The 14846-nt window shown below is 37.1% G+C and overlaps 1 protein-coding gene across 1 annotated transcript in view; it reads left to right on the top strand.

Annotated features, from left to right (window-relative positions):
* Positions 1–14846, top strand: part of FER1L6 (fer-1 like family member 6) — a 130939-nt gene that overhangs the window by 28656 nt on the left and 87437 nt on the right. Inside the window, exons 8-9 of the mRNA XM_007488294.3 lie at positions 1846–1980; positions 12089–12238. Coding sequence (XP_007488356.2) covers positions 1846–1980; positions 12089–12238 — 285 coding nt within the window. The remainder of the gene's footprint in view (positions 1–1845; positions 1981–12088; positions 12239–14846) is intronic.

The raw sequence follows: 14846 nt of genomic DNA, 5'->3' as shown, positions 1-14846 counted from the left end.
TTTTAGTGGATAGAGTGCTGGACCTGGAGCAAGGAAGACCCAAGTTCAAATCCAATCTCAGACTGGGTAGGTCTATTTGCCTTAGATCTCTCAACTGTAAAGTCATAATAGTTGTAAGATTCAATCCAGAGTTGTTGTGAGGTTCAAATTAGATAATATTTGTGAAGTGCCTAGCACAGTGCCTGATTTAATAAATGCTTATTTCCCTTCCTCCATTTATCCCTCCCTTCTTCCTTCCTTTCTTCTTTCCCTCCCTCCATCTGTCTCTCTTTCCTTCCTTAATTCCTTTCTTCTCATCTTTCCTCCTTCCTTTCTTTCCTCCTTCCCTCTCTCCATCCCTTCTTCCTTCCTTCCTTCCTTCTTTATTTTGAAGGAGATATGGGGTAAGGCCAACTAGGTGACTCAGTGGATAAAACACCAGGCCTGGGGACAGGAGGTCCTAGATTCAAATAGGGCTTCTGACATTTCCTAGTTGTGTGCCTGGGGAAGTCACTTAACTCCAAATGACTAATCTTACTGCTCTTCTGCTTTGGAAGCAATACCTACTAAGACACAAGGTAAGGGCTTTTTTAATTAAGAGAGAGAGATTTGGGGCTTTGTGAAGCTAGTTGTAAGCTCAATATGAGTCAATAAGTTGGAAGAGCAGATCCAAAAAGCTAGTCTAGGTGGCCTTAAGAGGAATGTAGTTTCCAGGAATAAAGTAATTGTCATACTCTGCTCTATCCTGATCAGACTACATCTGGCATATTATATTATAGATACAGCCATATACCCACCCAGTCCCCAACTACCAGCCCTACCTCTAACTTCTACAGTACCTGAAATTCTTAGTCTTTTTTTTTTTTTTTGCTGGATTAAGGTATCCAAGTAAATACCTTGGAAAAGCACTTCTTGGGAAGGCCATGATAGAGAATCAAAATAGAGTAGGCAAGGCTCAATCAACTGAAGAAACCAGGAGATGGGAGAGAAGAGAGACCCCAAAGTGGGAAAGGAGTTCTGTGGAGGGGCATTAGGGCAAGATCTCTTTCATATTCATTTTGTAAGATTTAGCATGCTCTGGATCCATTTTTCAATCAAACAAATTTTGCTATGACAAAGATCAAACTCTTTAAAGAAGTCCTTGGTCCTTGGTTCTTAATCATGGTCAGCGAATTGTTCAACACATATGTCTCACAGTCTCCCAAGAGTAATATGGAGAGTTTAACTCCATATACAAATACCTATAAAACAATTTGAAAATGGAATAGGATGCCTTAGTAGGTAGTTAGTTCTCCATAGTGAAAAGTATCCAAGGAGAAGCAGGTTGAAGATCTCCAGTGACGGATTACTCATAACTTCTCAAAGAAAGACATTCCACTGTGGAACAGTGTTAATTTTTAGGAAGCTGAAAATTTAATTTTCTGAAACTCCCACCCTTTGCTTCTAGTCCTGCCCTCTAAGGCCAAATAGAACCAATATAAACCCTCTTTCACATGACTGACCCTGAAGTGCTCTAAGAAAGCCACCCTATACATTATTTTAAACTTTGCATCCTCACAACAACTCTATAAGACAGAACTGCTTGTTTAGGACATTATAGATGGGATTCCTGTGGAAGGTGACCTCTAAGCATTTGTTCCTGTGATTCCAATTCCCACTTTAGAGATGACTTTATTAAGGTTCAAGATCCCATAGAAGTGGGATTTGAACTTGTTCATGGTCTCTTAGAATTGAGACTCAAACTTCAGTTTTATGACTCCAAGCCCACATATTATTTGTTTAGGATGAAAAGATAGGGCAACGTTCTGGAGTTGTGGTTGTTGTTGGGACTGGAGCCTAATCAGTTCTGTTCTCTTTGCCCTGCAGGTTATATCCCAGACACTATCCCCTACCTGGAACCAGATGCTACTGTTCAACAACATCTCACTTTATGGGGACCAAAAGGAAGTGGCTGAATCCCCACCCCTAGTTGTGGTGGAGCTCTATGACAGCGATGCAGTGGTAAGGACAACATGATCCTTTCCCCTTCCTCATTTCCTTCAATGAGTATGGATCAGGGATGGAGGAGCACAGGATTGTGATTTTAGAACTAAAAGAGGGTTAAAAGCCATCTGGTTCAATCTTTTCACTTTAGAGAGAAAAAATGATTAGTAATCATAATGATAATAACACTAATGAAAATGAAAATGATGGTGATGATGATGTCAGCTAACAGATAGATAGATAGATAGATAGATAGATAGATAGATAGATAGATAGATAGTGCTTACTTCGTGTCAGACATTGTGCTAAAAACTTTATTATTTTCTCATTTAATCCTCATAACCACCTGGGAGCTAGGTGCTATTATTATCCCCACTTTATGAATGGGAAAGTGAAGAGGTTAAATGACTTCCCCAGAGCCACACCCAGCTAATAAATGTGTGAGATAGGATTTAAGCTCATATCTTCCTGACTGAAGATCTTACACATTTTCTTTTCTTAAAAAATGTTTTTGATTAATTTTTTCCAGATTACATCTTGATACAATCTTACATTATAATTTTCTGACATTTTGTGATCTATGTTCTCTCTTTCCCTCCTTCATCTCTCTCCTTCCTAAGGCAATAGGGAATATAAGTTGTAATGTTTATTTTATAATAATAATTTATAATAAAATAATATAATTTATAATAAATAACATTTATTATACAGTATATATCTATCATTTTTTGAAACAAGACACATATTGCTCATGCTAGAGAAAAATTCATGGAGAAAATAAAATGAAGAATGGTATGCTTCAATCTGCATTTAGACTCTGTCAGTTCCTTTTATTGCAGTGCATTGACTTTTCCATCATTAGTCCCTTGGAGTTGTCCTGAACTGAATTCTTGAATTGCTGATAATGATAAAGCCATTCACATTCGATCAACCTACTGTTACTATGTACAACATTATCCTTGTTCTGCTTGCTTCACTTTCAATCACTTCATATAAGTCTTTCTAGGCTTTTTTGTGATCATATTGTTTGCCATTTCTTATGGCACAACAGTATTCTATTACAATCATGTACCACAACTTGTTCAGATATTTCTCAATTGGTGGGCATTCCTTCAGTTTCTAGTTTTTTGCCACCACAAAAATAGCTACGACAAATATTATTGTACAAGTAGGCTATTTCCCCCTATCTTTGATCCTTTTGGGATTCAGACCCAGTAGTGGCATTGTTGAGTCAAAGGACTCACAGTTTTGTGGCCTTTTGGGCATGGTTCCAAACTTCACTCCATAATGGTTGTATCAGTTCACATACCAACAGTGCATTAGTATCCTGGTTTTTCCACATTCCTTCCAACATTTATCATTTTCCTTTTTTGATCATACTAGTCAGTCTTAGAGGTGTGAGATGGTACTTCAGAGTTGTTTTAATTTATTAATTAATTGTGATTAATTAATTGAAAGCTTTTCACATGCTTAAAGATAAAATTTTAATTTCTTCATCTAAGAATTATCTCTACATATCTGTTAACTATTTCTCAATTGGAGAATACTTTGTATTCTTATAAATTTGATTCAGTTCTCTATTTTTTTTGAGAAATGAGACCTTTTTCAAAGATACTTCCTATAATAATCCCCTCTTTCTGTTGTTTGCCTTTTAATCTTGGTTGCATTGGTTTTGTTTGTGCAAAGATCTTACACACTTTCAACTTCACTAAACTGTGATCACTCTAACAAGATAGCATTTGGACCCAGTGATACCAAGTTAAGTGATATGTATATTTTATTCTTATTATCCAGCAGCTCATGGAGCAGGTAGGTGATAAAGTTAATAGAGTGTCATTGAAATCTGGCCTCACACAGTGATATCACATGAAGTGATGTTTGTATTTTATTCCTACTATCCAGCAGCTCATAAAGCAGCAAGGTGGTACAGTGGCTAAAAGGCCATTGAAATATGACTTCAGTCCCTTATTAACTGTGTGACACTGGGCAAGTCATTGAACCCTATTTCCCTCAGTTCCTCACTTGTAAAAAGAGCTGGAGAAGAAAATGGCAAACCACTCCAATATCTTTGCCAAGAAAACCCCAAATGGGATCACATAGAGTTGAGCAAAACTGAAACAACTAAATAATATAAAATCTAGAAGGCCAGACTACTATCTCTTAAATCAGCCAAGTGTTCTCTAGTCACAAAAACAGAAAAATTACAAGTCTAAAATTTTGGAGCTTTGTAGGTAATTTGCAAATGGACTAATTTTACAAATTAAATGCCTCAGGCCCAGAGAGGTTAAGCAATTTGCCCAAGATCACATAGGAAGCAAGCCACAACTTGAAATCCAACATTCTTTCCACTGCACCAAAGATTGCACTTTATTTTTTAATAGGTCAAAATTATTATAGCTTTTAAAAGAAAAGCAAGCTGTATAAAGAGAGATGAAGTTTCATGAATATACACTCCTCTTTTTTCTCTTGTACTATGTATATACAGATGCTCATTTTATTTGACATTTGTTGAGTTGCAAAATAAAAACATTTTTAAATGGAAATTTTTATCACCCAAAGGTTTTTTACCTAGTTCAATATTCCTCTGCTTTGTCCAGAATTTTTAATTGGCTGTCCTCTGTACAGATTGGCTTCTTCTGAATTTTCCTTCTGGTTATAGCAAGCACTAAAACAACAAACAAATATGTTGGGAATATGCAGCAAAGGTTTTAATGATCTTGGATCATGAGAGTTCTCATCATTAAACTAACCTTTACAGCTTGCTCTGCTTTTCCTAGATTTTCCTTCCAAACCCCCAACGAATCCATTAATCTCTTACCTCCAGTCTAGTAAAATAGATTTTCTCTGTTGTCAATATGAAACCAAACACTCCCTGCTTGAAAGATGTTTGGGGTCTGACTTTCTTAGTCTAATTCAGTTACTTTCTGTAGGATGACTTTTATTAATAAGCTAGATGTTGTTATTGTTGAAATAAAACCTAGAGCCTGGAAGAAAGGGCAATGGGTTATTTATTTCCTTTGTTCAATTCAACAATGCGATTCTATCAGCACCCATTAAGAGTCTATTCTGTGCCAAGCTCTGTGCTAGATAAGCATGAAGGATACATAAATGAAAAATGACAGTTTCTGTCCTCAAGGATCTTGTAATCCAACAAGAGGGATAAAACAGCTATATAAATAAGTATGCTACAAAATAAGATGTGAGAGGGACAAAGGAAGGTCCAGGGAAAGGGGCTATGAGAAATTTCAAGAGGGAGATATTACTTTAACTTTAAGGATCAGGGAAATTTCATGAAGAAAGCAATATTTAACCCTACCTGGGAAGCAAGGGAGAGAGGCATGGAAGGAGGAAGGAAAGAAGGGTGGAAGGAAGGAATGAAGAAGATAGAAAGGGATGGATGGGGAAATAAGAAAGGGAGGAAGAGAAGGAAGGGTGGGAGGAAGAGAGGCAGGGAAGGACCTTAATACATGGATGTGGGAGTAGGATAGAATCTATTTTAAGCATTAAGGTAGTGTATATAAAGGTGCAGAGATAGAAGGAAAAAACGAGAATGGTGGGAAGGAATGTTCCATTACACAGGAGAGATATTGCAGAGGCAGAAATGTCACAATTTAAATCTAATTCATTCAATGGCATTTGTTGACTTTATAACTTATTGGATATGTAGGGTGAGTGAATTAAAGGATCAGAAGAATTTGTGGAGAAGCACTCAAGAAGATAATTTTGTGAGTAAAATGATTGGCAGGACAAAGAAAGCCATTCATAAAAGAAGGGAAAGGATGGTGGATATGGCTATCAAGGTATTGATGTACTAACAAGCAACAAGCAATGTGCCAAAGCAATTGTCCAGAGAAACTCCTAGAAAGCTCTCACTTCCATCAAGTGTGGAGAGCAGAGAGAACTTGAAATGGCCTATAATCAGTGTATGGTGTTTGTATTCCTCCCCTGGCCAAGTGAATTCTATCTGCATTCCAAACACTTCCTTCCAGGAGGAGGCAAAAGGAGTAAAGAAAACCATCTTCACTCTCTACATTATAGAAAAGAAGGAAATGTTTGTCAAAAAATGTAGGAAACACTTCAAGGTGAAAAAGGAAGAAGAGAAAGACTCCAAAGAAATAGAAAAGGAGGCTTAACTTGTGTCTAGAGGTTAAGGAGTGGAAGGTTGTCAGAAAGAGGAGAAAGGAGAGAAGCTATAGAAGGCTTAGTGCCTACTTAGATCTAAATCTTCCCCTTTATACAGTGAACTCTGAAAGAGCTTTTTTTTGTTTGTTTGTTTGTTTTTGCCCGGTGCATAGCACATATAGTAGGTGCTTAATAAATTATTGCTGATTGACTGAGACATGAGTTCTCTGATCAGCTTAATGAGGTCATTATGTGATGAGCTTTTGTTTGGAATTTTTATTGCATTCCTCTGTGGAAGATGGACAATGGCCATGTCCATTGAGACATTAAGAGCATCTCTTGGACACTGGTGATAAATTAACTAGCTTGGCTGTTGTAACAGAAACCTATCTATCTGTGCTGTGCTTGTCAGAAAGAGAATCAGTTCCAGGAACATCTTTTTTTGCCCTCTTTTGGTGAAATCCTGAGATATGAAGAGACAAGAAAGCAACAGAGTTAAGAGGAGGCATGTGAGTGTAACCTTGAGGCAGTGGAGATCTAAACAGCATCACTATACAAACAACATCCCTCTGGAAACCACTAATGAGGAAGAAAACACTCCAGTTGTACATGTTTTCATATGCTAAACCTGTGAGTAAAGTTTCCGAACCCCCTGAGTTCAGGAACTGAGTTTCTAGCACCCCAGATTCCGAGAAGTAATGGCATAACCTTTTGGACTGAGAGATGCAAGTCTGGAGAGAGGAAGAACCTTGCTGAGTAAATAAAGTTACTGAATTACAGATTTCTTGAAGGAAGTTAGATTCTGAATCCTGCTGTCTTGGTAAAATGCTACGGTCCTCAGGAGTTCTTGGTCAGCACCAGATTCATAGAAAGAAGGGGTTTCTGTTTGTGGTACTTTAGCTGGCAAACAATAAGAGAAAAAGCCATCAGAGAAGGAAACAAAAGATCTGGAATTTACCCTCCACTACTAGACCTGTATTAAGTCTGACAGGAAGGGAATGATTTCTAGTCATCTTGGTTACATTACCTTCTGGGGGAAGTCCAAGCTCTTATGGTAGAACCATCAGGTTGTAGCCCACTAGGCAATTCTGTGTTAAAGTGGGTCTCATCAGAATGTTTTCTGTAACAACATCAAGTTAATTTGTCTTCTAAGAGGAGTCACTCACAAGGATTAATCCCTGACCCAAGGGGGGTCTGAGAGATTATATGAGACCCTGGAAGAAAAGTAGGATTCACCAAAGAGGGAGAATTATATTGTTTCTGAACTACTGTGTGTTCTCAATATATTTTCTTCCAGTAGGGTGAAATAAAAGCTGCCCCATGCCCAATTTACCTTGCTATTTTGAATGGGAGCTAAGAACCCTTCTACTCACATCTCTGAAGTTCTAAGAATAAACTATATTCTAGCTGTGTTCTTAGATTTAGCACTCTGGTGGGGGACAAAAAAATCTAAAAAGATAACCTGTGATAACATCCTGCAAGAAGCCCTGGGCCATTGGCTACAAATGGATTTGAGATGTGACAAAGAACCTTCTCAGATTTTACAAAATGAGTAACTACAATCTTTTTTTGGTGTTTCTTATACGCATAAATCCTTCCATAATGAATTGCTAAAGATTGCAACCACACTCACTTGTCCACTCATACACTCACTCACTCACTCAATCAATCATTTAGCATTTATTAAACACCTATTGTATGCCAGTCCCTGAGCTGGGTTCTGAGAATCAGAGGCAAAAATGAAGCATCTTCTAAAAGAGAGACAATGTAATCATATAAGCATCCACGAAAGAAATATAATACAAGATAGATACAATATAAATCCAAGATAATTTTGTTGAGAAGACGTAGCAGCTGGAGGATAGGAAATAATTAAGCTTTGAAGAAAAAAAAAGGATTAGGGCAGCTAGGTGGCTCAGGGGATAGAGTCAAGTCTGGAGATTCGAGTTTCTGTTTAAATCTGACCTCAGACATTTCCTAGCTGTGTGACTCTAAGCAAGTCATTGAACCCCAATTGTCTAGCCCTTCTCACTGTTCTGCCTTGGGATCAATACTTTGTATTGATTCTAAGACAGAAGGTAAAGGTTTTTATAAAAAGGAAAATAAGGATTCTAAGTGAAAGGAGTAAAGAAGAAAGGCATCAGTAGGAGGCATGGGAGACATACTGGGAAAGGAGATGGAATGTTATCAATAAAAATTTATTAAGCACCAGCCATTGTGCTAAGCCCTGGGGACATAAGAAGAGGGCCTTAAAGAGCTCACAACCTAGTAGAATGTTTTATATACAGAACAGGTTAGCTGGAAGATAGAATGAGTAAAGAGATCTAATGAGTAATAAATCTGGAAAGGCAGGCTCTGGTCATATTACAAAGGAATTTGAATGACAAATAGAGATATTTGTATATTATCCTAGAAATGACAGGGAGCTGCTAGAGCTTTTTAAATCTGGGAAATGGCAGAGTTATACTCAGGCTCAGTATATTACTTTGACAGCTGTATAGAGGATAGATTGGAGAAGGGCAAGCCTGGAGGAAGAGGTCCAATTAGGAAGTTATTGCAAAAGTGGAGGAGAGAGGTCATAAGTACCTGAACTAAGATGGTCACCATGTGAATGGAGACAGAGGGATGGATGCAGCCAGAGTTCTGATCAGTTTTCTTGGCCACCATACCACATTGTGTTGATTCATTTTGAGCTGACACTCCATGAAACCCTTCTCACACACACACACACACACACACACACAAGGTGGTCTCTGGAAGCAGCCTGTCTCCTATTCCATTATTTCTGAGTATAGCACTTGATTACAAAGTACTTCACAGATCTCACATCCAATTTCTTTCATTCCCTGTAGATCCAAAGCTGGCTCCAGAGTTACTAGATAGTGGTTTCTGTTATCATATATTTTGATATTATGATTACTTTCTCTCTCTCTCTCTTTCACACACACACAAACATCAATCAAACTATCTATCTATCTATCTATAACATGTCTACCCAAATAAATGCTAGTAAATATCTTACTGAAAGAAGAAAAAAAAAGAAATGACCCAGATCAACTCATTCATTTTATACATGATAAAACTGAAGATTGGAGAAATGAAGTCTCTTTGCCAAGAAAAGCCCATGGATAATGTGGGCCACAGAGCTAATAAAAGTCAGACACAAGTGAACAACAACAAATAGGAACTTAAGAGACTACCAGGGTGGAAGGAGCCAGGTTTCCCAATAAGCACCCCTGGTCTTGGACCAGGGCTCAGGCTGATGTTATTTGGTACTCAGAGGTTCCAGACCCCATAAGAGTCTTTGGCCTTAGATATGTGCAGGTGCCTGGACTTGGGTCCAGTCTGATGTCATTTGGACCCAACCCCCATCACTTTGTCTGCCTCAGGTTCATAGTCCCAGAATTATCCTGAACTCCTGATTTTCCCTCATACTCCATATGCAATCCCTTGTCTATGCCGTAACTACCTTCAAAAGCTCTCTTACATCTAACCCCTTCTGTCCAACCACACAGCTACCACATTAGTAGAGGCCCTCATCACCTCTTTCCTAAATGATTGCAGCTCTGTTTCACTGTACACACTGCTGCCAAAATAATTTTCCTTAAATGCAGAGCTGACCATTAGACTCCCTTACTCAACTAACTCCAGTGGTTTCCTATTGCTTGTAGGATAAACTATAAATTCCTCTCTTTAACTTTTAAGGCCCCACAGCATCCATCTCCAACATGGCTTCCCAGCATCACTGGGAATTATTTTTTCTCTTCTCATGCTAAGCAAACCAGTCAAATTGACTATCTCTATTCCTCACTAATGACACTCCATTCATTGCCCATCTCCAGACCCTTGCATTGATCCATCTTCTATGTTTGGAATGAATTTCTTCCTTGCTTTTGCTTCAGAGGCACCCCTTTCCTTTAAAACGAAGCTCAAGTACTATTTTCAACATGAAGCTCTTATTGATTCCATCAACCAATAGCTTCCTCCTTCCAAAACTATCTTGCATTTAACTACTTTGTATCTATGTGATACATATATTGCTTTACATTTTTGCCATATATATTTCATGTATACTCATTGCCTCACCTAGTAGAATGAATGTAAGCTTTTTGTAAATAGGAATTATTTCATTCTTTTTAGTTGTGTCTTGAGCACCATGGCTGGCACATGGTAGCTACTTAATGCATATTGACTGATTAAGAAGCATCTAAAAATTATAAAGATATGAAAATTGCTGCCTTACTTCAATGACTGTCAAGTGAGTTGTTGTTAGAGAACACACTAAAGATTTCCAAGCAGAAGTTGAATGTATGGCAGAATTGAACTTGGAAATACTCTCAATAAGTGATTAACCAGAAGGAAATGGGGAAGAATCAGGACACTAATACACTGCTGGTGGAGCTGCAAACTGATACAACCATTCTGGAGAGCAATCTAGAACCATGTCCAAAACTGCACATACCCTTTGATCCAGCAATACTACTATTAGGTGTGTATCCCAAAAAGATCAAAGATAGTGGGGAAAGGATCTATTTGTACAGACATTTATAGCAACTCTTCTTGTTGTGGCAAAAAAAATTGGAAACTGAATGGATGTCCATCAATGAAGAAATGGCTGAACAAGTTGTGGTATATGATTGTAATGGAAGACTCTTGTGCCATTAGATATGACAAACAAGATCGTCACAAAAAAATCTGGAAAGGCTTATATGAAGTGAAACAAAATAAAGTAAGCAAAGCCAGAACTTTGTACACAGAAACAACAATAATATATGGTGATCAGCTGTGAATGACAAGGATCCAGGACAACTCCAAGAGACTTATAACAACAACAACAAAAAAGATATCCATTGACACAGAAGAAATAGAGTTCAAATGCAAATTTAAAAATGCCCTTCTTTATTTCTTCCATAATTTTTTCTCTAGTTTAAGCAATATGTTATTTTCTTTCACAACATGATGAACATGGAAATATATTTTATATGATAATACATATACAACACATATCTTATTACCTGTATTCTTAGGAAGGAGGAGGGGTAGGAGAGAAAGAACACAGATCAAAAAATGTCAGAAAATGAATATTAAGAAATAGTACTGACAGCAATCTAGAAAAAAAATTTTATTTAAAAAAGTTAAAATTAAGTGATTATGCAGTCATCACTTGAATGCCTCCAATGATATCATTGGAGGAAATTCCTGTTCAAGAAAAGGCTTTTTAACCTCTGAGATACTTTCCAGATCAAAGAGTTCATGACTGTAATTGTAATCATATAAAAATAGGGACTTAATTGATGTAGGGAAATCCTGGATGAAGAAATTTTTCTACTAGTACAGGTCTCTGCATATGCTACAACTTAAAGTCAAAGAATTGACTTCAAGGTTGGTTCCTTACCCATGATTTCTTGCTGTTCTTTATGCTTTCTGGCACAAAGTAAATATTTATCCATCCATCCATCCATCCATCCATCCATCTATCTATCTATCTATCTATCTATCTATCTATCTATCTATCTATCTATCCATCTATCTATATCAATCAATTTACCTATCTGTCTATATATGTGTGTATATAAGCACATGTATATATATGTATGTGCATATGGCTTTGAATACTTCTAAAAACTATGTAAATGCTAACTATTATTATTGATATTGTTAATAAATGTTTGTTAAGTATGACTTGCCTGAGGCTGGTGCTTACTTAAAATATTCCTGGACCTCCCTAGGGATAGTCCTTTGTGTTTTTCTTGGGCATTTGTGTTTATGAGCAAATGTTGAATACAATCCTATTTCTTGAGTCTAGGAAGTATGGAGGAAAAAAGTGGAAGTAAAAATGGAAGAAATGGGAGAGAGGATCCTGGGAAAATATGACCAGCACCAATTCGAATGCCAGGGCCCTTAAAGATTATTTTAAAAGTTGAGAGTCAAGTTCAGAAGGAATTTAGAAGGACAGGCATGTCACCAAACATATGTCAAGGAAATATTGTTTTGTTTTTCCTAGGGGAAACCAGAATATTTAGGATCTACTGTGGCTGCTCCTGTTGTGAAGCTTGTAGACCATGAATATAAACCACCTAGACTTTCCTATCACCCAATCTTTTGTGGCAATCTTGATGGAGGAGACCTCCTTGCAGTATTTGAACTCTTTCAGGTAAGTATCAGATTTCAAAGTACAGCAGGTTACTGATTGTCACAGGTCACAGGTCACTGGAAGTAATGTCAGACAGAAAATCTCAGTGACCCACTACAATAGGAATGGAAGGAAGTTTAGGAGTAGAGTTAGGAATTCTGAGTTTGAATCCTAGTTCCTAAACATATTGGATATATGACCATGTACAAATCACTTTATATTTTCAGAGCTTCACTTTCCTTATGTGTAAAATGGGGACAGTTGTACTTTCCCTATGCAATTCATAGTATTGTTGTAAGAATAGTATCTTGTAAATATTCATATTTATGTAAATATGTATACATATTAAAATATACTTCAGTAGCAAAGTATTTTGTAAAGATCAATGTATTGTGCAATAATACATCATGTGCTATTTTAATGCATACTTAATTAACATTCAGTGTCTATTTATATCTTGTACACATTTATTAGGTGCATTAAAATCACACTATTCCATACAAATTAAAATAGAGAGGGAACTTCTAAAAATGTCATTGATATAACTACCAGTTTGGGTGATTAAGTGACTTTTTTCTGGTTATTGTTGAATCATATCCAACTCTCTGTGTCCCCATTTTGGATATTTCTTGGCACAGATACTGGAGTGTTCTGCCATTTCTTTCTCCAGTTCATTTTATAGATGAAAAATTGAGGCAAACAGGATTAAGTGACTTGCCCAGGGTCACACAGCTAGTAAGTGTCTGGGGCTGGATTTGAACTCAGGAAGATGAGTCTTCCTGGTTCTATGCCTAGTGCACTGTGCCACCTAACTGCTCCTGTGAAGTGATTTGCCCAAAGTTAAACAGTCAACATATGTTAAGGGCAGGTATTGAATGCAAGCCTTCTGTGCTCTGAGACTGGCTTTCTATCCACTATGGCATGCTGCCTATGGTTTGTGATATTTATCATATGATGATAATTAAATCCTAATGCTTCATTGTAGCCAGGATTTCATTATTTTAGGTATTGTCTCCATTGGCATAAGTTTAGCTAGTCATGCTTTCTTTTCCTGCATGATTCTCATCCATATTCTTCCATGAATTCACCATAAAGGATCCATTTGAAATACTGGGGGCCTTCCTCTAGATCTTTGAACATTCTGTGGGTAGCAGAGTAATACTCAAGCTGTCCATCTGGTGGTCTTCAGCATCACTGCTACACTGGCCCACATCCTTTTCTAATATTAGATATCCTTGATGTTATCTCCTACACTTCCTGTTCTGCATAAGTCATCGTGGGAAGTAGAGACTGTCACTTGCTGATGCCCACCATGAGCTTTTCCATTGCTATTTGGGTTATCCACAACTTGGATCCCTTGGAGAGTGTGAAGATCCAAAGTTTACAATTATACAACAACTCCAGGAGAACATTCGTGTTGGAAACATGAATTTTATGCTAGGGATTCTCTTGAGATTGATGAAATCTCTGGGCAGCGTCCCAAAGAAGAGGTTACATAGGTGGCAAAGAAGGTGTCAAATATAGAGCCCATGTAGTCCCAACACTTCCAAGTGGCAAAACAAAATGAAAATGTAATTGGGAAATATTTCATAAAATAAGTAAGCAAAAATGCAATAGAATATAAATACTGTCAATATATGGCTTCCTAAGCCAATGCATGTCTCTACACAGTTTAGTCTTTCTGATTTTGATTCTACTGCTTTGGTGAATAGAATGTTCAACCTAAAGTCGTATGAAAATACACATTATATTTATATGTGTATATATCATATTAATATATATGAACATATATTAATAATATGAGTATATATGTATACAGTCATTGATATATGCCCATCATCTCTATATATAATTTACACATATACATTAATTTCCTACCTCATCTGAGTGCTTAGAACATGTCATGCCCATGACTCATTTATGAACTTGTTAAAGGGAGACAATCTCCCACTAACCTATTTGAAAGGTTTGATTATGTGATATAGAAAAAAGTTTCCTTAGGCCAGACTCCTAGAAACCAAAGTCCATATCTTCCCGTGGGATCTCAATGTCTAATGTTTTTATGGCTATTCAATAGAATTAACTTTGAATTATCTATTTTAAAATATGGGCTCCTGGAGGTTGATGATCAAAACTTATAGATAAATTACCCAGAGGGAGCAAGATTTACATTGTGACATAATGGAAAAAGTACTAATCTTGTAGCAATGAAGGAAACAAATATTCATTAAGCACTGAGACAAGTACTTTACACATATTATCTCACTTATTCTCACAACAACATTGAGAAATAAGTGCTATTATGAACCTTATTTTATGCTTGGGGGTGTAAGGGTTAAAATTAAGGGTTTGACTAAAATATATGATTCAAAGTATTATTGTTCAAAATCAAAGTGAACTTTAATAACTTTTATTTACAAAAGAGGTGGAAAGACTGAAAGTAAAGAAATACAAAAGGGTAGAGAAGACCTACTCAGCCAGGACTTGTTGACCTTCAACTGGAATTAAACTCTCTCCAGGAGACAGGAAGGGAAAGCCAGCTCTCCATTCACCCAAGTTCTCTCCAAAAGGCAGGTCAAGACTCAATGATTCAAACTAAAGGGGACTCCTGAGGCTGACTTTCTTCCTT

The sequence above is a fragment of the Monodelphis domestica genome, chromosome 3 (assembly GCF_027887165.1).
Source record: "Monodelphis domestica isolate mMonDom1 chromosome 3, mMonDom1.pri, whole genome shotgun sequence".
NCBI classification, from domain to species: Eukaryota; Metazoa; Chordata; class Mammalia; order Didelphimorphia; family Didelphidae; genus Monodelphis; species Monodelphis domestica.
The sequence above is the reverse complement of the archived record's forward strand: the minus strand, read 5'-3'. Positions and strand labels throughout refer to the sequence as shown.